Here is a 24,795-nt window from a genome sequence, read left to right on the forward strand (position 1 = left end):
CTGACCCCATGCAGATGGCCCCTCATCATCATCAAAAAGCACAGATATCCAGCATAGTTTCTCTACTCTTTTCAACCAAAGTAGCTCCTCCCTGTGGCGCTCTGAGATTGACAGTTGTTAATCCACTTGCTGACTTTCTAGGAAGTCTGCAAGTGGAGGAAATGGCACGTAATCAACAAGCTTCTCAAATGAGATGTTACCCTGTTCCCCTGCTCATTGAATAGCTGATGGAGATGTGAGGAAACGGCATGGGTAGACAGCCATGCCCCATCCCATCACTCGCCTTGCACGACCTCAGCCCCCTGAAATGAAAGCTTTCCTCTCCTGCACCGCAGCTGGACTCCAGGGAGCCTGCAGAGGGCCTGTTTATTTGTGCAACAATGTAATCAGGGGGTCTGTCGTTACAAGACCTAGCCTTTGCACCTTCTCTCTCTCCACCAGCCCCATCCTTTCTTCTGTTCCCATCAGCTCCCCTCCCCTTCTTTTACCATCTCTCTTTCACCACCCTCAATCTTTTTCTTTGAGCCTCATCATTATCCAAATCCTTTCGCTGACCCTTGTTGACCCAAGGATTTGTTTGATGTGGTACTGGCAAGGAGAGAAATGGAATAAAGTTGAAAGTTTGTTGTTTAAATGGGAGATTTCCATGATTATGGTTTTAGAAATAAACCTTCCAGCTCTTTACCTAAGAGATTACTTAGTCCCGTGTGTTTCCCTCTGTGTGTGTGTGTGTGTGTGTGTGTGTGTGTGTGAGACCGCAGGAGAGAGACGTCTCGCGGCTGTGTGTTAAACTACCACGATACCCATTGACGTTAGTCGACACATGCACACTTTCTCCAGTTCCAATCAAAGGGAAAAAATGTGTAGTGTGGTAATATGCTAATAATTTAGTCTGTTATGTTGTGGTTTAAATCATGAGATTCCTTCAGTTAAAAGGCAAGCAAAAGTAAACAAGCTCACACATGTGGCCACAATATTGCTGTTCCTCTGTCCAGAGAAGTTCTTTCTGTGGGAAAAGGGGGGGTTATCCATCCTTTTCATTTGGCATTTCCCAGTGATACATGGCAGAACCCACAAGAGCCTCAAGGGTTTTGTCCAAATGTATAGAAATGTTCATTTAAACAAATGACTTAAAAACAGCTCTGGCAAGATGTCACACACATTACAAACACAATACTCTTATCCAAAATAATGTGCTTTTAAGCTTTTATAGTGGTAATTTCTTGCATTATCTTATCAGTGCATGTTTACAGGTTATGGACGGTAAATTGTAGATCAATTCTGAGAATGAATCTTTCAAATTCACTGCATGTTTACGTCTTTATGACCTGCTGTGCTTTGCTAGTCTGAATTAAAGCCTGTAGCTCTTCCTGCTCTCTTACTCAAAGAGTTCCAAGTGCTTTGCGGATCTATGATGTCTCTTATTTCCCTGTTTGTCTCAAGAGACAGACAGGCGGGTTAGTCTGGGCTGGTCCGCCCTCTGAACAACAGCATCTCCAGTCTGCACTGCTCTGCACAGAAGAAGCCTCTTGTTTTTCAACTGGTGGTTTTCTTAAGCCACAATGTTTGATGTGGGCTTCCCTTAATCACAAAACATGCTCTCTAAACATGAACTGCATTCATCCTCGCTCCGCGACTTCTGGACTCACCCCCCCCCCCCTAGTGTTATTGTGCAACAGAGTAGTGAGACAAGAAGAAGACAGTGGCCTTGATCTCAATGAAGTGATTTTGATCTAGCCAATCCAGCAATTAGGCTACTGAGGGAAATGTGAACCTCTAATCCTGGATGGGACACATGTGTTCTTTGTAGTCCTAATGTTTCTCTTCCTCCTCTGTTCATATCACTATCTGATGGGACGCAGAGTGAGTATTAAACCGTTGCCTCAGATGGAAGCCTACCATTAAGATGGAGATGCTGTGCTCTTTGAGGCTCAGGACTTTTAATTATAATCTGTGGGCCCGATGTAGTTGTGTTTCCTCCATTTTGCTGAATACAGGGTTTGCTCAGTGCCGGCTGAAGACATGGTGCCAAGCTCTGGAGTCAGCGTGTCACTGGCGGGTACTTTGTGGGTACGAGACAAGGCATGCCGCCACGCCAAGCGTGACTCTACAGGAGTCCCATATGGGGGCCGAGATGAAAGGCTTTTATCTCCTTGCCCCCTCCTTCCCACCGACCCCTTTCCCCTCGGAGCACCGACTGGCAGGGCAGTAGGTGGAGGATAGAACTAGAATAACCAGACTGGTTGTTAACATATCAGTTGTTGTTGGAGCTTCAAGGGCATCCAGTGAGATCAAAGCAAAGCATTCAGTCCAAAAGCATGACATTGTCTTGCACAACAATCCATCAAGCCTCCAATTCAGCTGTCACTGAATGAGGAAGTGGTCATGAACGGGAATGGGCTTTGATGATCCAGCACAAAGAAAGTGTCATAATGGACTCATGCAAAGTCTAATGTCATTTTATTCATTGTTTATTGTTGTCATTAAACCAAGAATGACCCAACCCACACCTTTGTGTATTCAGTAAACGATGATTGATATATGACAAATGACTGCCAGTGAGCAAATAAGGCTTTCTTTCTTTCTTTCTCTCTCTCTCTCTCTCTTTCTTTCTTTCTTTCTTTCTTTCTATCGTCCCCCTGCCTCCCTCCCCTCTCCCTGTTTCTTTATTTCCTCCTGTACATAGTAGCTCTTTTTCCTTCCCTCTCCGGGGTGCTGTTGTGAATATCTCCCATCCCCTCTGGGACTTCTTTATTTTTCAGTTTTGTTTTGTTTTTCAGGCACTCTGCATTTACACCCAGTAACCCTTTGATGTTGTTGCCTGGGTGCTGGTGGACAAAAGAGCCTCCATCAGCTGGATTTAAGGATGGGGTGGTGGGGGTTGTGGGGAGAGGGGGGTGAATAAAGAATCAAAGTAACTGGAATGGGGTTTGGAGGCGGAGGACTCCATGTGAAACTGTGAACCATATACCCCTCTTAAATATGGGCCAGGGGTTCACAGTTGTCATTGCTTTTCTTTTTTGGCTCTTTTCCCCTTTGTGCTACATGTCATTGTCTCCATATGTCTATCCGTGGCCATGCTTGTTTATGCCTTTGTTGGCACTCATTCTTTACATACACCAATGGGGCAACATGGTCCATATTTTACTCAGGTGATGTGAAAGACCACCAGCTGCTGTTGCACCTAGTAAAAGTTTCTTCTTTATGCATGCCGATCACTGCTGCTTTTCCAGTGTCACAATGCCATGCTGTTCTGTGGCACCTTGCTCTATGGCACAGCGGTTATAACCTCTTCCACTCTGTGCTTTCTGCCCGCCTAGCCATGCACAGCAAGGGTTACTGATGCCACTGCAGCCCCTTACACCCCCACAATGGGGGAGAGACAGTCTGTGCTCCCTCAGCCCATCAAATCCCCGCAGGACCACTCTGGTCCACTGGAGGTGAATTCAGGGAGCAGCCTTTGGTGGTGCCGACACAGCAGTCTTCTTTCACCGAGGGCCTCATTAAACCTGACAACATCCCCTCAGCCTGGGCTTTATTGTTCAGCCAGCTTAATGCTAAATGGCAATTAAAGGCATCACCAAGGTGCAGGTATTAATGCCTTTGAGGAGCACAAAGGCTTTGTAAGATAAAAATGACAGCTAAACTGTAATTGAAAGTTTTCTTTGTCATCGGATGAAAAATACACTTTGTATAAGCTAGGTCACCCTGTGTAGCCTGTACTCAAAATTTGCATATGCAAATTAACAGTGTTAAAGCATCTATAATTCATACTCTTATAATAGCAAGGTATCGTGGAGCTTTATAGGGAGTTTCAGCTCAATGTTGAGCTGCTCCTGCCGGCAACTTTTCTGATTTAGTTCACTCACGCTCTCATATCAGCATTTGTGGCTGCAACAGGCAGCTCTAAAACTCTAAAAACCCACTGTACATTGCCTACTCAGCACCAGTATGGCAGACAGTTAGCAACTAGCTGGTGAACATAGTGTTACACTTAACAGCTAAAGAGACAAATATTTTTCTTGTTGGTAGAGACCAAAAACAGAGCTAAAAGGGAGTGAATATTGGACTTGCATTCACAAAACAGCTGGAAACACAGCAAGCAAGTGGAATTATAATGTTACTCTGTCACTGCTGAATGTGGAAATGGGCAACTGCTTTCTAACAAGTACACCATATCAACTTGAAAGGTAATGATATGTCAAAGTTGTGTTCACAGCTTGTTTCCGCTGCCCTCAAGTGGCCACAAATAGGTGTTTGCTGTTTCTATGTCTTGAGACTACAAAAGGATGTTTTTGGGGGAAATGGTTGTAGATTTGATTGTGATTCTATAAACGCTGTAATTGAAAAATCAACTAGAGGAGCTTCACCTGCCTGGCCTCCACATTTATGTCATGGGCCGATTTGTTTGCAAGGTGGAAAATTCAGGTAATGCTCTCAAACTGATCACAGTAGTTTTTCTTGCCAGGTTGTTTTCCACTATAATTAGCAGATCAAAGCATAACGTTCTGTGTCACTTGTTTAACTCACTCCACATATACAATCATCAGAGTCTGTTTATATTTGGTACCCGCCAGGTCCGCTCCTCTATGGATTACTTGTGGACATACATCTTCACTTTCTATTTATTTGCTTGTGTGCAGTCACGAAACAAGCAGAGGGTAAAAAGAGCATGGGCTCCACATGCCGAAGGGGCTCCACTATGTAAACCACCAGACTCTGGTTGGCAAATGGATCCAATTGGGACTGGTCATAGCACAGATGAATGAAAATTGTGTAAACAGTCTGTGAACCATCAATATGTACTTTAGCGTGGTGGAGGGATGCAACGGTAACATCTGTCCCACCAGCTTCTAGAGTGATTAGCCTATATTTATAGGCAGCACAGGAAACAGACCCACAGCTTATCTTATTGCTGACAGGTTTAACACAGCTGGTTTTAGAGGACAGTAAGAGATTTCAAGGAAAGACAAGGCACTGGCAGCCTGTACAGTATTTGGTAGCCGTATAGTATGTTGTCAAAGCGAAGTCCTCTGTGAATCCTGTCCAGCAGATTTTATCACCAGTTTTTGATTCAGAGAAATTGAAGACAGTTTGCTACGATTTCACTCACTCTCTCAAGACTTCAAACACACAGTGAAATAACAAAAGGAAGTCTGGCAATCGAACGCTATGTTTGTCTATCTCTATCATTACCACATTTTGAGGTTTTTCCATTTCAAAAATCATGTCTGCATATAAGATGGACTTAAGTAGTTTACTCAGCTGTGGATGAACAAGCTCTGCTTCCCCTCTCAGCGTCTGAGATGCAATGAAGAATAAAATTGCTCTGATGGTTGTGTTTTTACATTGTTGCTGAGCATCTGACCTTCCTTTTCCTATTGTGACAATATTTCTTCAACTAAGAAAGATTAAGGAAGGAGATAGGGTGGCCGTCAACAAATACAAGGTTTCATAACCTCAAAAGCACCGTGCACGTTACCTCCTGTCCTCTCTGTGCTTTCTCCACCTGGGTCAGCAGCTTAACACCCTAGGAAACCCATTCATGAAATAACCTGTGTGTAAACTTTTCCCAGGACCTCAGTGGGGTGAATGTCTACTAGATATTTGGCATGAAACACCACTATTTGGCACTGAATTAGTATTCAATTAAGAAGTTCTTCATAAGAGCAGTTCTAATAGGGAATACATAATACTGTTAGTAATTAGAAAATGATCATGGATATAAATTATAATAAATTATCATTAATTTATATGTGACAATATAACAAATATCTTTGTTGAAATATTGAGTCATACAATTTAAATGATTTTTGAGTGGTTAATTAATCGGCTGATGCATTCAAATTCAATGCACAGTCATTTAGAAAGTAGAAACACAGAACATTTATTCTCACATCCTTGCTGGTTTCCTCTAGTTTATATCAAAGTGAATATCTTTAGGTTTTCGATCTGCACTTAGAACACATCACTTTGGGTTGGGTCAACATGGGATGTGCTTTCCTGCATTTAGGCAGACTAAGTAATGAAGTGATTCATTGAAAAAATAATCAGTACATCAGTCAGTAATAAGTAGCAGCTCTAGTGTTTTTTGGCAAACTTGCGTCCCGGAGATGATTGAGTAAAGGCATTCGTTCTATCAATGTTTGCTCAGTGGATCGTTTCTTTTGTAGTTGATACATTTCATATCATCACTCAGAACCATGTCTCTGATGAATGCTTTTTCTTTTGGAAAGGTCTTCATCCAGCCCAGAAAATAGAAACCAGCAGTTGACTTTAGAGACCTTAATCGAAAGCACATTTCAGTAAAACTGTCACTCCTGCCGCTGCTATGCATTTCAATTCAGGTTTTATTCAATGTTTAGGTGTCAAATGGGAAGCGGAATTAGATTATACTGGGTAGTTCTGTGGTTAAATGTATACAGTGCTGATATAATCAGTGTTGGTAATCTGGGACACTCCACACCCTGTTGTTAACACTGAAATTCCATGCTAAATTGCTTGTTTTCTTCTTTGTAAATGTTCTCCTGTCAGGCAGGCAATTGTAAGTTAAGTCCTCACTCCCACGCAGCTCCACAGCTCAGTGATCTGGGTTCCAGAGCCGAGGGTGGTAGCTCCCTGGTGCTGTTAGTTAGGTGGATCAGTGCTGGATGGGGGGAAATGGAAAAGGACTGGGGGACACCTGGCCTTTTCTCTTTGGGCGCTCAGACATGTCACAGCTTTGCCTCTTGACAGAATCAGGATGCAGGATATTGCCCTCCCATTGATGTGCGTCCTGAAGCTGCTCAGCCTGTGTAGTGTATCAATGCAGCATCCAGCAGCACCAGTGAGATATGTGGTCGCGGTGGACGCTCCTGCTTCCCCTCTGTGAGTCATTCTGATGCTCTTATATATGACAGAAGATTAGCTTTTTGACCAATTAAGACAGTATGCCCCCGGGTCATTTAGTGCCTTAGCAAGACTGATTTAGAGCAAGCATGGAGCTCTGTTGGAAACAATGAAACCTTTAGATCGAGTGAGGGTCAAAAGAAAAAAAAAAAAACATTAGGAAAAAGTGAAAGACAAAGGAGATTAAGTGTTTAGCCAACAGTCCTTTAGTCAGACATCATAAAAGCCTCAGCACAGTAAGTCAAATTCAAGGGAGTCTCTCTTTTCTTTCCTACATCTCTCTCTCAGTCTCTGTCTCTGTGTGTTTCATCGCAGGGCGAGAGGTTGTGGAACCACCGGTGCTTTGCTTTATGTACAGAGAAGTGAGAGCACCATCGGCCCCTTTGAAGTCCTTTCAAATTTATTGTTGTTTTTCCAGGAGAGGCTTTTTTAAAAATTACAGCTCATTGTGAGTGGATCTGAGCCTTTGCTGTTTTTGGACAGGGTTTACATTTTATGTCTGGAAACAAGTATTGGCTTCTCCTCTCCGTCAGATGAAGGAAGAACATTTACGGGAGAGGGTGGTGCAATGTTTCTGTCTCCTAAGGTCACAGATCATCTTGCGTTGGCATCTTCCTCTTCTATTCTTATTTGATTGTTAGAAAACTCTCACTAAGAGCAAAAATCAAACCAATGTGATTTGCAGACTGGTTTCAGAGCCAACTGTCCCCCAGAGCGGCAATCATACATCACCCAAGCAAAGTGAAGTTGTGCGATGCAGAACTGCGCGTTAGCTCCGTCCCTTTCTTGCTCCTCCGGGCCAGCCTGTTTCCAGTGGCCCTGGTTTATTTCCAGTCTGATGTCAGAACAGACTGGTAAATCACCTCTCCCGGTCACCCTGTTTTTCATGCCAGAGAAACAAAAAAAAAAGAGCCTCCCTTGCCTTTTCCATTTGTCTTTCAAAGAGAAAAAGAGACACCTTGCAGCGGAGAACCCTGCTGTGCCTCCTGTTGACCCTGCAGTTTCACCTTCCCTCCAGCACCGCAGAACCACATATGTGCAGAAACAGGTGCACCTTCAAAGTCTGAGGGTGAGCAGGAGCATCAGTGCAACTTGTTTTATATTTTGAAATGAAACATGCATGTCAAAGATCAAATAAATTATTAAGGGCAGACCATGAGATCTCAAAGGTTGTGGTTCAGGATTTGTTTGAAGTAAATCGCTGTCAAATAAATTGTGATAGTGAACCTTGCTGCTACAGATCTCACATATTTTAAGCTGGGGTGTTTTTTGTTTCGAGGACTAGAAAGCCTACTTGATCTGATCAATCATGTTTACTATCCTTCTGTATTACACTGGACCAGGTTCGATGTTCATGGTCCACAGTATATAAAGTTTACCAAGTTCACCATCTTTGATGAGTTTGTTAACATGCTAACATTTGCCAGTTAGCAATAACACAGACTACTGCTGCCACCAATGGGAATATTATCAGTTTAGCCATTATTCAGCCACAAACTGAAGTATGGGGCACATTTAATTTTTAACCAGATGATGGCACTAGATGAAAAAAAGACCAGCTTTCTTAGCAATCCATCCAATAGTTTTTGAGATATCTCACTCAAAACCCCAAATGTGAACTTCATGGTGGCGCTAGAGGAAATGTCAGTGGATAACCAAAGTCTGTAGGAGTCGCCCTCTGCGGACCATGGATACCTGTATGAAATTGCATGCCAATCCATCCTTTGGTTCGTGAAATATTTCAGTCTGGTTCACACTAATGGACAGACATACCCCAATAGACCGACAGATTGGAATTGTCATCCATACAACCATGTCCCTGTTGTGGCCAAAAATAAACTGGAATTGAAAGGATTTGTTTCGTTGTGTGTAAGGCCAGGCAGAGCCTTGCTCATTTAGCTCAGCATTGCTTTGGCATTAATGGATCAGTGGTTGCTATGTGACCAAGTACAAGTGGAGTGACGAGTCCCATACCTGTCGCAGAGAGTGAGGCAATTTCTTCGCTTTGAACCTGCATCACAAGGGATTACGGTTCAGGTTTGCACAACACAGCAGACAGGAAGCTGTTAAAGACAAGGACCAACACTGCATCCTGACCTCTGACCCCAACATCCTGACCTTTCCTGCAATCTGACATGAACCCTTGTCTACATGAAAGCTGTGCTGTTGACTCACCAGGGCTAATTTAGAGTTCCGGTGCCCCCGACCACTGTGAGGACAGTCAACATGCTGGCCTCTAGACTTGTGGAGGGAACTTAAGACAGACTTGTTTGACCCAATACAAACAGTGGGAACGCACCCTTAACTCTTGTTTACACTGACTTTCTTGAGGCTTGAGAATTTGTTTTTTTATCCGCATATACTGAGTGAGACAATATATGCTTATGTTAAAAACTCTTATATCAGCCTGATCTCCAACATTGCTTAGATTTGACATCATAGTCAGGCAGCAGTTTACCCCATTCACCACTTTTGTCCACACAATGTGTATGTTGTTATTGCAGTGAATATTAGCCCGTCACAGAAGGCTTCACATGTCTGCTGATGAAGTCCTTTAACAAGTCTAACAAAGGCCAAACTCACACTGTGCCACCTGCCACCAGCTAAAGCGATTTTGGTCATTACCTGCTCCTTTTTAAATATCATCAAACAATCAGCCCTTTCATCATTCCGAGTATGTGACCTTCAGGCTCACAGCTTCCCTAAGCATGAATGACAGATCTTGTGAGCCAGTGCTGGAGTATTTTTATATCACCTAAAAATAGAGCGCTCTGCTGACCTCCAGTCCAGTCGGGTCTCAGCGGCTCATTTGGGGTATGAGTTCCTTCCCACACACACACACACACACACACACACACACACACACACACACACACACACACACACACACACACACACACACACACACCCCTTTTGACGTCACCCAGACCGAACTGCTTCTTTATTTTTAGACGCTCCCAAAATTAATTGAATGGTCTTGTTTCGTTGAGTTTGTGCAGTGTTATGTAAGGGGATTACTCTGTTGTTATTGCCTATGCCCCGGCCATGTAGGCCACCACACACAGGAGGGAGGTGGAGACAGAGAGTAAAGGGGACTTGGGGTGGAAGAGGAGGGTAATGTAGTTAAGGTAGTAGTACAGGGCTCTAGAAATAACCCAGCTGCAGGCCTAATTGTACGTCGCTCTTGCTCCCCTTTCCCTCTTCAGCTGCATGCCAAGGTCTTTGACCTTATCATCCACCTCACTGGTTCCGGAAGAATCCTTTCCGACCCCCGTGGCTACCAAAGCCCCGGCCGATACACAGAGCACAGCAGCAGACCATCTTCAGCCTCAGACTAACAGCCAAGCGCCACAACCAGTTAGGGGTGATCCCAGCAGAGCGCCCAAGTGGCTCAAACTGCCAGGTATGTTCTAATCATCCCCGGCGTGGGCCCCGTGGCTCCTTAACAAAGCTTAGCCTGAGGACCCCAGGCCCCTCCGAGAGGCCTGTGGCCTCCAGGAATCCCGCATGTCACAGCAGCATATAGAGTCAACAAAGATGCTGCCTCCGTATTTGAATTCTCTCCACACGCGAGCTTTCTGTAAAACGCATGCGCACCAAATGGCGTGTTTTGTTTGTATTTTTTTGACAGCGCTGTAAATGTTTAGAACTGTTTGTGTGTGTGAGTTGCGTGTGGAGCATCTAAGAGGAATGCACTCGCTCTGTGTCCCCTGCAGCATTCCTCTATGGTTAGACAACTCCATGCCCATGAGGGGGCCACAAGGGCCTCTTGTCTCCTGAGCACTAATGCCTCACAGCCCCAGATCAAGCACATGCATGCAAGCACATACATGCACACAAACATTCGAGAACAGATGCATGCCATCACATATTTATTAGTATATGCTCATAAAGTAAAATGGCAAATGACACCTGTAGCGTCTTTGTGGATTAAGATTTCCTGTTGTCTCCCGTCTTTACGAGAATTATAAAAGTGCTTGCATGACAGCAGGTCTTATTTGACTTTCCCAGACTTCTTACAATTAATTAATTATTCTACTCAGGTTAAAAAAATACAAGGTCAGTTAAAAAGAGCAATTACTGCTGAAATTGATGTACAGTACAGTAAAGGGTTTTTTCGTGTTTTTTAAACTTTGACATAGGTCATACATTTTAGATTTTGTCTGCCTGGACGTTGTTGATGACAGCCATCAAAAGAAAGGCCAGCAGTCAAGGAAATGGGTGTATTATGATCACTTGTCATAGACAGGACCCTAGTTTGGGCCTGAGAAGAAAGGAGCTTTGAGATGACAGAAAGTTGGAGACAATCTGTCATTCTACCAGGAAAAAACAACCATAGACAAGTGGATGGGGAATTAAGGAGTGAAATCTGACATAATCCTAATATACCCTCACAGGGACTCTCAAGACTGATGCAGACGACTCCACCCCAGACAAACGTCACCATTAACCACAAATACTGTCACTCTAACAGCACAGCCTTATCAGACTTGTGCAGACTTACAGCCCTCTATTTGTATTTGTAAAAAGATGTATAAAGAGGACAGGTATTCTCAGACCTTAATGAGCCTTTAATCTTATCACTATGGTGTGATTTAAAAAAAGAAAAGACACTGATGTCCAGAGGGTGGAGCCTTGCCCCACCACTCAACCGCAATGATAAAAGAAGGGTTATTAGCCAATCTAAAGAGATGTACAAATGGAAGTTAAAGAATCCTCCCAGCAGTCACTAGTGCTTCAATAAAATCAGCATTGATATCAAAGGCTACAATCAGCAGATATCATAGGCAATGATGAGGACCTTATCCCATGTGCAGCGCTGTCCAAAGACCAGCCAGAAGGCTGGAGACAGATCAGTCTCCGTCTCCTGGGAAAAGCCTCTCACTCCGGAGCTTCTCCAAAGCGTCTGGACTGGCTGTCGACACTCCCAGCCTTTAATGTATGATCAAGAAAAGCTTTAACTCATTACTCTCTTCAACGCCCCTCCCCATTCTTGTCCTAACTGCTTTCGTATGTTTAATAATACTGCCTTCAGATGTAATTTGTTCCACTAAGATGCATAAGGAGAAAAGTTGTACAGTAGTGCAGTACGAAGAGCTTCCAACAACTCATATTGTGGAAAAAAAAACAATCTGTGAGAGATTTTACAGAATAATTGTTTTTATTTCATCTGCAAGGATTGACAGTTGAAGTTTAAGTAAAACCCCCGAAAGGCCAATATATTACATCTACATCCAAAACTACACTGTTTACAAATGTTTACCGTGGCAATGAGGTTTTTTTTTCTTGCTTTTTTTGGCGTCATATCCGTCTAAACCGTGGCTCTGTAGTGTACTGTCCAAAACTGGAGGGCAGAACCTGCCACTCTGAATTATGAACCCAGCAAATTATTTACCCCACAAAAAGTTGTGTTTTTTGCACACATGGTCCTTGTGGCATCATTAAACTAAACCAAACACACTTTCTCCCGAAGGCCCGCTGTGGAAGTTACTCCTGGGAGACACAAATCCAGTGTGGGCCCGACTAAAAAGGTGCTGGGTCAAATTCCAGGTGCCGTGTCCTTGAGCACCTATCCGAGCCTGGACTCTTGACTTAAGCCTAAGTTGCTTCCAGCTGTATGTGAACAGCATTTGTAAGCGCAGTGAGTCACCAAAGAGCCACACAAATAAATACTGTGAGGTGTTGTACAGCTATGCTGACTCACAGTGAAGACACGTTAGTCAAATACACCACTGGTGGAAAACCATCAGAGGCACTTGGGTTAGAAAACCCCACATTACCCTCTCCCTCGCAGGCCCAACTTCCCCCTCTGCTGTGATGAAAGGAGAGAAAGCACCTTCACTACTCGCCTCTTTTGTTTATTTACCTTCAGAATTGCACCCTGCTCTTCTTGGACCATGCTCCAATGTGTTTTGTTATGTTTCCTTTCAAACAGAATATCTATGCGTGTGGTCTCTGGCCATGTTGGGCTAACACATGCACACATTCGTGCACGCACACTCCTATTCAACTTTCCCCCTGTGCCAGAGGTCCCCTTTGCCCTTCCCCCCACCTCTAACTAAACATCGCAGGACAGCAAAAGGGAACTTCAAAGTGGCCGGAGGGGGTACTCCTTTTTTCCTGGCACTTGTCATCATCTAAGGGACTGGCTGCTCCCCTTATTACTCTAATTGCTTCCAACTGCTCCAGGAGGCTTTGATGAAGGGCGCCATGGAGCATGCTGGAAGCACCTGTTGTTGCACAGAGGAGCACAGGTGGGCCTTATTGGTGGTGGCAAGGAGACGTGCGGACAGCACTGCTGATTTCCACTTGAAATCAACCAACTCCGATGAATGCAGAATGTGAGTCTGAATATAACCTCAAATCTAAATGATTATGAAATCGTAGTTATGCAGAAAATACTGACATTGGTAAAACTAAACTTGAGGGTGTATGAACTGAAGCTGTAGGAGTGCAGAAGGAACACGCAGGCAACACTCTGGCTCCATCTTGTGGTGCTAGAAGTCCAGCAGCTGCATTGGAAAAGAGTTATAAGACTGAGATTAATACTGGAAATTACATTTCTTTTTGTGCATCAATGATGCACGCGTGCCATATCTTAAGTCCAGCAAGCATCTCATATAACAAACAACATACTAGCAATTTGACTACAGCGTAGGATTTCAGGAAAATTGATTTAACTTCACTTATTCATTTTAAACCACACCTGTAGGCACTCTAATGTTTGGTTAGATTGGAGCCTGAGCTGCATTAGCTGACAGAAGTTATGATGTACAATGGAGAACTTGAACAGTGATTAAAAATACTAAATCGATAAAAACATTATCAACAAAATAAAGCACACTGATTCAAATACAAGAAGGAATGAAGTTCTACAGTCAATACTGGATCAGTGATCACATGGAGGGCCCTCTACTTGTTCATGTGAGTAGCTGTAATACAGAAATAATGTATAAAGGGGAATTTTAGCTGCATGGATAATAACAACTAGTGTAATATGAAGGATGCAGAGTGAACATCAGAGAAACATCAGGAGCCAAACTTCCCGAAATGCCATGTTGGTTTAAGCGACACATACAGATTACACAAGACACTGGACCAGCCTTTGCATTGCACGATTATGATTCATGGCTCCTAAATAAATGCATTAAAACCCCACTTTGTTGAGCTACACACCAGCTGAGGTAGGATCTTTTCAAAGTGCTCGATGTCCACTTGTTCACAGTCCTCAGATTCAGCTTGTTTCTGTGATCTCACGGCAGCCTCTGGAAGTGAAACGACAGATTAAAAGTTTCATGATAAAAAAAAAAAAAAACTCTGTGTACAGTTGCACCCAACAGAACTCCTTACCTTGGACAAATACTCTGAGCATCTCTGCCATGAGCAGCACAGCATCGCCACTTACTGTAACAGAGTGAGAGGTGTTGAGACGTAGAATCACAAATAAATCACAAACACCTTTGGCAAAGTCGCTTCTGTGGAGACAATATTCATCCAACTCACGTCTGGTTTTGTCCTCCTTGAAGAAGCCTGACAAGAGTTTGCTTACTGTGTCCTGTAAATAGAGCATAGAGACGAATAGAGAAGCTTGTAGTGTAGTAGAGCCCGTCTTTGTGCACACATGAACACAAAACTGGTGTAAAAACAGTTATCTACATTTGCAAATGTCCTCATTTGGTTTTCCTAACAACATATCATTGCTTTTATTTTGCAGCTTGCTGATGCGTTCTCCTACATGGCCTCCTAATACCAAACTACCTTTGGAAAAATGTCAATTTAATACGCTCTGGTGCATCGGCGAAAGTACCACTTATTCCTGAATAGTAACTTTTGAACTTTTTTTTTCAATAATTACTCTTCCATTCGGCGTACATTTATCTTTACTGTTAATCCACTGAAAAATGTCTTAGCTGTAAAGTTTAATCAGTCTAACAGACAAACGAGGAACCATTTATATGCTCTGTTAAAAAGACCGGCGTGAACGCTGAGTCGTAAATGAAAGCAATTCAGCTAAAAACAGCTGAAGGACAGATTCATTCTTATTTAACATCAGGGAAAACCAAGTAAACATAAACAATCGATTACCTTTTTGAATTCAATTTCCGCGTCCTTCGCCGCCATGTTTCTGATACTGTGACGGAAACTTGGCGCTCTGCGTAGGGATTGGCTATTGGTCTCTGACGTCATTTGCGCCGTCCTCCGGATACGTTAACAAAATAAACTTTAGCCTTTAGATTTTAATTTGAAAATCAAAATAGTAGTTTTTGCTGTTTTGCTGTTTACACGCACATTATCTATTTTCATTAAATTCATAGGCCTTAGGCTTAACATGATTCTTCCATCTTTTAAATAAAGAGGTAAGAGCAAAGCAAAACTGAATCTGTCAAAATCATTTCTTTCATCCTCACATATTAAGAGCAATGACATGATGCAAGCATTTTAGACACTGCTGTGCCGATCCACAGAATCTTATAAACTATGAATCAGGCTGCCTTCACCAAAAAGGGGCTGCACAAAGTGAGTGAGCATCTAATTTATATTTTATGGTTGCATGTGCACCCATACAAGGAATTTCCCTCTGGTTTTAAGTCGCTCTCAGTGTACTTTGGCACAGATATACAGCTAAAAACAAGGACAAGAAAGGTGAACGAAGATAAGGTAAAGATAAAAATGAAAACAGGACTATTGTGTATAGACAAGTTGATGGAAAAATAGATGCACAGCCTATTTTAAAATAGATTAAAAAGCAACAATGAACAACAGCATACAATGTATATATCAAACTGTAAATAAACCACAGATAGAACTTTATTATTCAAGGTAGAAAATTGCCAGAAGACCCAAAAAACAGCACAATGCATTATTATATATATGTATGAAGGCATGTAGGTGTAGTATACATTTATATACTTTATATATAATTGGTTACAGAATATTTTATACTATCACTTCACCCATGATGGAGTCACATTATCTTAGAATCTCTACATTAATGGACACATAAAGCTGAGATTTTAAACGTTAGCACAGTTTTTGTTTATTCAACCAGCTCATCATCTAACCACTGAGCATCTTCCAGTATGTAGCCCAAACCCATTGAACGCTGTCGTCGAGGCTTGGCAACAGTGGTGAGCTCCTCCTCTGAGTCCTCCGCCATCTGCAAAACGCATTTTTATAGTTAGCTGACGAAGACGCAGACGTCAAATGCTACTGATCAACATTTATTTCTGCAAGAGGTTTCTATGTGTGCTATGAGGAAAGAAATATCTCCAGCATAGAATCACCTTTGGACTGACAACACGTTTCACTTCCACATCGCCTCCAATATAATGAGGACCAGCCCATTCTGCTCTGTCTGCTTCATCCTCTGTAGAAAACCTCACATACGCAAATGCTTTTTCCTTCGAGTTGGAGCTCTTCTTAATCTGAGATGCAATTCATCAGAGGGGAATTTGTACAATTAGGTAACAAAATCTCCTTGATCTTAATTATCTTTATCAATATAGCAGTATTTCTTATAGCCATCACCTTACACGCTGTGACAGTGCCCCAGTCTTTAAAGTATGCTCGTAGATATCCTTCATTTATATAGGGGTTCAGCTCTTTTATGACCAATCCATGGTCCTGTTTAATGATAGAAAATCATGAGATGCACATTATAGTGTACCTCCCCTGTAAATAATGGGAGAAAATGTTTACCAGTTCGTAATGTTCAGCAAAAGCTGAAACGAATTTCTTTGGAAGAGTGATGTACACTCTTTTTTTAGATGCCGTGTTCACTTCCATTCCACTTCCTGGAGGGAAGATGAGATGACAGTTTTTAATAATATGATGGATTTGCAAAAAAAAAAAAAAAAAACAACCTCAAAACGTATGATTGCTAATACATTTATATAAAATTAGGAACATGGTTATTTACAATCTGATTTTCTCAGCAGATGAAGCATGAAATCAAGAAAGCTGTTACTTACCAGAGGTCATCATTCATATGTTTATCAACCTGTTGTTCAACTCAAAGTACAGAGAAACCTGACGGGGAAAGGCTTCATGTAGCGGACCCTCCTACACTTATTTTTCTTGTGAAGCTCCAAAGCGACAAGTTTGTGGTTAAAGATAAAGTTGCCGAACTTGTTCAGCAGCCAGCTGGGACTGATGTTAAGGTCAAAATATGCTATTAGCGAATAGCTGACATTATTTAGCACTTGGTAATAGACCTGAAGAAAGACGAGGTCAATCAGGTTTTCAGCTTCAGCTTTAAGAAGTCATATGACTAAATGTAGTCAGAGCCAATTGTATCCTTTTGTTCTTTATAAAACGACTGCATTTCTGAAATAAAGTAAATCAAATGTACTGCACTTTATTTTTTTTGCAATTTTATGCATGTCTATGGGTGTATGCGCATTATTTATTCATATGCTGTGGCAGCCCATTAAAAAAAGTACAAAACCTTTATAAAATGCTGCATCGTTACTGGTGATCATTAATTATATGTGTGTTCGGATGAATGACACGGAGGAATCGTTGCTGTGTTGGGGCCAATCAGATAAAAGAAAATGTTTCCAGCGAAGGGCACGTTTGCTGTTTGTCAAGTTTGTCAAAGAAGAAACCACATCAAGAGGGTTGCTCATTTCAATAACGCAGTCAACATGTTCAAACAAATGTATTTTGTCTCTTCATACCACACATTCAAGATCATCATTCGTAGACATTCACAGAATCTAACAAATAACTACACATATAAAAACATGTACATCCTGACGTACAATAGGAGCTCTATGTATGACTTGTACGAGCTCCATTGTAGTGCTAACAGTCAGATTTCATTTGTATCCATACACATTAAAGACTCACCGGACATTATGCAATATATTTTTAAAAAAAAAAACAACACCACCACTTTGGTTTTGTTTCTGTTCTCACTGTACATTCCTGAAGATGTTGACAATCATCTCAGCGTAGACGAGGAAATATCAAAGTCAAGACTCTTGCCGCTGATGAGACAGCATCCTGCTGTCGCTGTAGATTGTCGTGAATGTCGTTCAGCCACAGAATGGGGGAAAAAAAAAAAGGCATTAAAACAGGAAGCACACAAAGATGTTATGTTTGATCCACAGAGATGATGATATACAGGGTTTAGAATACCAACCTTATCTATGAGGGGAAACCGGACTGCTCTGTTCACAAATGGCTTGCAATTTGGTAATGAGAAATTTTTTGTCCTTACCCGTCTGTATACAAGAGGACAGAACACGCATTAAGATTAATATTGATGCTGTGTGTGTTGCAATTGTAGATTTACATGAAATTTGATGTTCATGGTGCCCTGAGGATGAATCCTACTTTACTGATCCCCTGAGCTTTCCTCTTGTGCCACCATAAAATTGGCATTTGCTTTTTTTTTTTTTTTTAATAACATGTCTCAACAACTATTGGATGGATTGTCATGAAGTTTGGTACAGATATCCACAGTGCCCTCAGAATGATTTCCTCTGACTTTTATTATCCCCTGATGTTTCCTCTGGTGCCACCAGAAGGTCGGAGTTTTCACTTATGCACTCAAATGAATCTGAAATTCAGAGATTCATTCTTATCGCATCAAATGTGTCCAGTGACGTGCCCGTCAGCTGTAAATTGTGTTCTGTGCAAATGAGCAAATGTTAGCACAATGAACATTTCAAAACACCTGCTAAACATCAGCATGTCAACATTTACCACATGTTAGCATGCTGACACTAGTAAGGCTATGGAGACTCCGTCTTGTTTGGAAAAAAGTTTGATAATGCGTACATTTTCAATTTGCATTTCTAACCGACTGATGATTTTCCTTTGGCCGTCAACAACTTGAGCGTGGAAGTATATCACCAATCTGAAAAAAATGAAAGCATAAAGGATCAAATCAAACATATAGAGCATTAGCAATAGCTCACAAATGTTTCAAGAAGGCAGACACTTTAACAATGTTAGCACCAAAAGGAACAAAATATAAAAACAAATCAAATGCGTAGTAAATGTGTGCATGTTTGTGGAAACTAGACAGTTCCTGTAAACTCCGTTTGTGATGCCGCCACTTACAGAAAGACTCCAGTGGCGATGAATAAGAACAGCGGGTTCTCCATCAGGGAGTTGTAGGCCCAGCTGAGCCAGGACAGGATCGGGTGGGCGTTCTCCAGCTCCTTGGCCCACAGCTGCCCTGACTGAAACATTGTGGTGAGATTCCTGAAAGGGCCGCACCCCGATGAGGGTTTAATCCTGTGGAAGGCAAACAGGTGATCTCTTTTAAAAACCCAGTAAAGAAAAAAAAAAAAAGCAAACACAACAATGCATCAGTCCATATTGCACTATTTAACAATCTACCTCCAGTCTATGGCACCCAGCCCCAAGCCCATTTCTACTGAAGGCAAATCTTAAAAAGGAATAGTTTGACATTTTGGGAAACACTTTATCACAGAGTTTGAAGAGACGGCTCTGTCCACAGTTCAGCTTAACCAGCACCTCTAAAGGTCACCAGTTAAGCGAGTTGGTAATATGTGATAACAAAGATTTAAATTCATCGTTTTAAAGGCCGTCCCTTGGCCCGGAGTCTGGTAACTGGTCCTGGCCAAGAAATAGTCTGGTACACAACTCCTCAAAAATCAGTCATATTTACTCGTCGGTGGATTCTGTTACCTTCATTCAAAGCAAAGCAAACTGTTTCCAGTCTGCTAAACTAACCTAACTGGCTGTTCATATTTACCATAGAAACATGAGTGAAACCTTGGTAAGAAAGCAAATTAGCATATATTCACAAAATGTTGAATTATTCCTTTAAGAATAAGTAAATTTACAGTCAAATTAATTTTTTTAAAGTTTGAATTAATGAATATTTCTGGCAGCAGAACAGAGATCATTTTATTTTTGAGTTAACATCCTTGAGTGCAGTATGACTCATGAAGACATTGGATTCAAAGAATGTTTTGAGAAAGCTATGTGTCTGATGTCGTGGTATTTGCATGTCGTTCAGTGTGGAAACTGCCTGTGAGCATCGCAGCCGTCAAGAGGGGAGGCCTTTTTTGTTACTCACGTCCAAATTGTGTAAGTGACAGACACGGCAGCACCAAGAAATGAGGGGAAGCACAAAAGAGAGATGAACAGTGTTGTCATCTGACTGGCCCTCCAGGGCTTTCTGGAGGCCTGACAGTTGAGTAGTAGACTACTCTGGGGCAGAAACCAGACAAATGATGGTTAATTTGACATACAAACCAGAGTAAACACTGTCTGACATTGAAACACCTGTTGCACCAACCTTCTTCATGTAAAAAAGCACAAACAGCTTTATTATCTGGACTGCAGGAAGGAGTGGAGCAAACAGAACCCCGAGCCTGGGAAGAACTGAAAGCCATTAATGCTTTATTCACTTTGCTGTTATATATGATGGGCTCCAAGGGTGCGTTGTAATGTTGTGGAATTACCAAGTAAGAGTTTGTCCATATATGAGCTCCAGCACATGACGAGCAATGTCAAACACTGGCTTCCTGTTTCTTTTCAGCACCTTCTTAGAAAAGAGCCTGTAGGGACGAAGCTACAGTTTTATAAACTCATAAAACTACAGAATCAAATTAGATGATTCGCTGGTAAAGAACCAACTCGCCTCCACAGGAACTCTCCTAAAAAAGTGTAAAGCACCGTGAAGACAAAGTCCATCAAGAGCAATCGATACAGTTCTTGGCCCACAAAGCTCTCCCAACACTGTGGACGACACAAACATAAATGTGAAGAATAACTAACACATGTAATCATGTGCGGTGCACAAACGGTAATCTGCTAGGAACGAATAGCATGTAAATGCAGTGTCGCGTTACAAACATGATTATAGAGAAGCTTAGATATGGAGCTTGAAACCTGTAAACCACGACTTTCTGGTTCCACAGCAATTCTCCCCAGCCAGCGGAAACACAGCACTCCTACGATGCTGATCTTCAACAACAGGTTCCTGAGAAATGATGAGTTAATGACATGGGTTAAACTGCCAAAACACAAGCTTAAAGAGTCATATTTCATGGTTAGTAGGTGTAACTTTAACGAGGTAACTGACAAATTGATATTGAAAGCAGAGTATTTGTGTCTTCATTTTGGGATTCCTTTTAGTTGACATATCAAAGAAACAAATGAGAATACATTACAAAATATTACTTAAATATTCTCATGCTTCAATTAGACTCCATGGAATAAAACTGAAACAGCTCAAAAGGAAGAGGGAACCTTTCCATGTTGTAAAAAAGGTGAAATCTTCCAGGGAAACGAAACAATAACTGAAGAGAACAGTTATATGAAACATATACTACAACATAGCGTTTAGTGCAGAGCAACAGCCAAGCTAAATTTATCAGTAAGTAATGAAGTCTTTCAAAATTACTCAACAAGTGGCTCAGTGTGATTTTACATGAATAACCTGTCCATTGTGATGTGGTTGATTTTTTGTTAAACTCAGTTCCTCTCCTCACCTGAAGATGGAGACATGTACTCGAACACCGGGTGAGTCGTGATTCTCTATCCAGGCACACAGGTTGAAGAGGCCCGGAAGCAGCAGGTTAATGCCCGACACCACTGCAGACATGAGCAGCAGCTCACCTTCTCTGACATTTCCCTGCTTAATGACAGCCTGTGAGGGAACGGACAGACCACAGTGAGGGCTGCACACCAACACCCCATGAAAACCATGAGAAAATAAAGTTAAAGACACAACAGGAAGTCATGAGAAACGTGTGAGAAGAAAACTGCAGTCATTTTGTGGACGTTATATCAGTGAAATGCATCTTGGCACTTATCAGTATTGCAAGAACGACTGAGAAGTCAAGTCACATGAATGAGAAGAAAGCAGAAGTCATTTTTGTGGTAGTCATGAGAAAATGCTAGGACAGGCCCTTTGACAGGCCCTTAAGCTGCTCAAATGTGCATGAAAAACGTCACATCTGGCTGCACTGCTGTTGTCGCGTGGCTTTTCTCTGACCTCAGACAGGTAGTGGACTGCCATGGCGCCCAGGAAGATGCAAGCCAGACACGTCACCCACGCCATCAGATGCACTACGAAGCGGCAGAGTCGCTGCGTGCAACTCTTCTCGTCGTCTCCGCTCATCAGCTCAGACAGCTGCTCCTGTGCGGCAATCAGCATTTGTAAGGTGGAGCCGATTAAACGAGCTTTTTAAGCGCTGCACTCGATTCTGTTTAGAATAGACTAGAATAGAGCCACATCCTCATAAGACAAATGGCACCCGTAAGCCTCGCATGGGGTGTTAAAGTGTCTAATTAAAAGCTTCCTGTTAGCTATGCAAAAGTTGAGGTTGTGTGACAAAGGAGGAGGCCAAGAATCATCTCTGCTTCCTTTAAAAGCATTTACAGCAGTTCACGTTTCAAAATGGTTCACACTGATGCTCCCGTTTGGAAAGGAAATGAAGACTTCTGAAATCAGTTGGTATTTACGTAAAAAAAATGAGCTTCACATTTTCATTGAGTCTGATTGAATATTCCAATGATTACCTACTTTGAGCTGGGTGCTGATTTTCTCAGACTGAAGTCTGACAGGCATCCTCTTGCTGACTTTAAAGTCCCAGGAGCAGAAAACTTGGTCTGCCAGATTCCCATTTGACTTGAGGACACGAAAACTTCTCCCGAAGGACTTGGACATGCTGCAGGAGAACAACATAGCTTTAAAACACACAACACCGGTGGAGTACGATGAAGCTGAATGCCGAAGCAATTTGCTTATTGTCCCACCTGTACACCAGGATGATGCAGATGATGAAGAAGGCGATGCCAATGGTAAAGAAATAGGCTGCAGGTATGCTGTACGGCACCATCAGGGACTTGTCGGTGTCACAGACTGGCAGGTCGAGTGATTCAGCAGTGGAGCTGTGGCTCAAGTCGGCAGCTCGACATGTTTTGATGATGGTGTTGGTGTAGTAGCCGTAAAACATCACACTCTCGGAGAGGTAACCCTGCCAAAGAAGTCTGGTTCAAGAGGGTGCCACGGAAACAAAGACGTATACACGCTATGATGGGACAAAAGGCCATCTTACGGTGCCTGTGAGAAGCTCGAGGCCAGTGAAAGCATCAGGATGGGACTCATAATTACGAGGAGGAGGATTGACAGCTTGAGGGAAGACCAGGAACAGGCCGTTGATGGTGAAGAGGAGGAGGTTAAAGAGCAGGAGGGTCCGGAGGAACAGGAAGTAGGAGAGCACCCCAGTTCCGAAACGTCCGCTCAGTCGCTTCATGGGCGCGTGCCACAGCTGGAGGGAGCTGAGGATGGGCAGGCAGCTGAACAGGCAGTGCCGCCAAGTCTGAGGGGAGAGCTCCATGAGTGCGCCACTGATACAAACAGGAGCAATTCACACCTTACCACTTGTACTCACCTGTGAAATGTACACACTCAGGCGACTGTAGCATGGAATATTTCTGCTGATGAGTGAACTTTCACCTACGCCACTGAAAACAAGTCGCCTAATAAAAGATAAGTTGTTAAAAACGTTTTACCACTGTGCTGGTGGCTTTAGTTTGCAGGCCATTGAATGTCCTCAGCGCCACATGTACCTGATTTCCATCTTATCCACCAGGCTAAGCGGCATGGCTCGCAGCTTGCGCATGCCCTCGCTCACCGATAGGCCTCGGAGGTTGGACACCAACTGCTCCCTCTTGTTTTCTGTAAACCAAAAGTTAGAGGCGACCAAATGATCTGCTGCACATGTGGATGTTGCCGAGACATTCAGAGACAAGTCGCTGCAGTGAGCAGAAAGCAGGGAGGCTCATTTGAACGAGAGCAGCAGTTAGTTCACCTTCAGTGCTGGTTTCCTCCGGATCTGCTTGCATCAACTCATCCTGGACTGGTCTGGAGGGGCGAGGAGCATCATGGGAGGAGGCCTGGGATCGGCGTAGCTGAGATGATTGTCTGGCATGAAGGGAAACTGCTGCAACGCTATGTGGCCCTGTGTGCACAAAGAACAGCATATTTTAATACTTCACACCTATAGATGAACACTTAAACAGTAGAGAAAGGTTTCCTCTCACCAGAAGTGCGACTGGGCATTGAGGAGAGGACCTTTAGGGTGGCAGCTGACCAGCGGTGCCTCTGCGGAGGGTCCATCTGCTGCCTGTCCAGCGTCCCGTCTCTCGTGTGGCCATCAATGTCACGGTCTGCTCCACAGAAAATGTTACTTGTTTTTATCTATGAGATGAAACTACACTTGAAAAGGCTTTTAGTTGCAGCACATGGTAGACACTCTGCATTCGTACCTGTACATTCCCTTAAAACGTCCATCTGCAGGCTTTCAGGACACCTCTGCCATGGCTCAGCCTCCCCCAGGTTCCTGAAGGAGAACGACCATCAGGGGAAATAACGACCCAATGTCCCAAAGGCTTTAGTCCGAGCGCCCTCGGTACAGCGGCATAGATATAGAATACACACACGTATCTAAAATGAATCCCTTTTCCAAGGTGGAGTTTTCCCTGCTCTAACTTTGAAAGCTTGAATGGTTTCCAGTGACCAATGCGTACATTTAAAAATCACTGGGAGCCGTAGCTATGAAAGCAATGAAAGTACTTGCTGGCATGTTTTCTGAGTATACAAATGAGCATCAAGAAGACTTGTGTGAACTACAGATAGGAGAGAAAATTAAATTACAATAAGAAAAAATCCACCAATTGGTTGAAAACAAAGTGCATCAGACCAGCCAAGCAGGAAGACAGAACAAATGTCAGAAAGTTTTCTCCCATGAACTCTTCAGTTGAAAGATAGGAAGAAGACTTACTCAAAGTCAGAGTCAGAGTCAGAGTCAGAGTCCATTTCACAAAGGTTGACCGAGAAGCTCACACTGTAGGCCATCGTCTGTGGTGATCTCTGTTTGCTGCAAACACGCAGACTGCAGTAGCTCAGTC

At 42.8% G+C, this 24,795-nt stretch overlaps 3 protein-coding genes across 4 annotated transcripts; all 3 read right to left on the reverse strand.

Annotated features, from left to right (window-relative positions):
- Positions 1–12,063: 12,063 nt before the first annotated feature.
- cenpx (centromere protein X) lies at positions 12,064–15,026 on the reverse strand. Of its 2 annotated transcripts, XR_011585606.1 has the most exons (6): positions 14,974–15,026; positions 14,392–14,443; positions 14,239–14,292; positions 14,065–14,153; positions 13,295–13,400; positions 12,064–13,211 (listed from the first exon to the last, which is right to left on the reverse strand). XR_011585606.1 is itself a non-coding variant. In XM_070848675.1 (5 exons), the coding sequence occupies exons 1-5, from the start codon at positions 15,007–15,009 to the stop codon at positions 13,386–13,388; spliced, it is 246 nt and encodes an 81-aa protein (XP_070704776.1). In that variant the 5' UTR covers positions 15,010–15,026; the 3' UTR covers positions 12,064–13,385. The 2 variants fall into 2 exon arrangements, 1 of the variants encoding a protein (XP_070704776.1); XM_070848675.1 differs by having other exon boundaries at positions 12,064–13,400.
- A 640-nt stretch (positions 15,027–15,666) lies between these two features.
- Positions 15,667–17,066, reverse strand: LOC139217257 (heterogeneous nuclear ribonucleoprotein A1-like 3). The gene is made up of 5 exons (XM_070848577.1): positions 16,860–17,066; positions 16,588–16,682; positions 16,417–16,512; positions 16,173–16,313; positions 15,667–16,045 (listed from the first exon to the last, which is right to left on the reverse strand). Exons 1-5 carry the CDS (start codon positions 16,870–16,872, stop codon positions 15,926–15,928), a joined length of 465 nt encoding a protein of 154 aa, XP_070704678.1. The 5' UTR covers positions 16,873–17,066; the 3' UTR covers positions 15,667–15,925.
- A 259-nt stretch (positions 17,067–17,325) lies between these two features.
- LOC139216486 (transmembrane channel-like protein 6) lies at positions 17,326–24,742 on the reverse strand. Its single transcript, XM_070847613.1, has 20 exons — positions 24,669–24,742; positions 24,139–24,227; positions 23,929–24,054; positions 23,697–23,846; positions 23,455–23,563; positions 23,277–23,364; positions 22,941–23,204; positions 22,639–22,859; positions 22,406–22,550; positions 21,875–22,018; positions 21,369–21,526; positions 20,767–20,857; positions 20,516–20,613; positions 20,337–20,432; positions 20,171–20,246; positions 19,949–20,082; positions 18,961–19,137; positions 18,676–18,754; positions 18,035–18,116; positions 17,326–17,904 (listed from the first exon to the last, which is right to left on the reverse strand). Exons 1-19 carry the CDS (start codon positions 24,740–24,742, stop codon positions 18,036–18,038), a joined length of 2,400 nt encoding a protein of 799 aa, XP_070703714.1. The 3' UTR covers positions 17,326–17,904; position 18,035.
- Between the last annotated feature and the right edge of the window lie 53 nt (positions 24,743–24,795).

This window comes from Pempheris klunzingeri, chromosome 17, assembly GCF_042242105.1.
Source record: "Pempheris klunzingeri isolate RE-2024b chromosome 17, fPemKlu1.hap1, whole genome shotgun sequence".
Lineage (NCBI taxonomy): Eukaryota > Metazoa > Chordata > Actinopteri > Acropomatiformes > Pempheridae > Pempheris > Pempheris klunzingeri.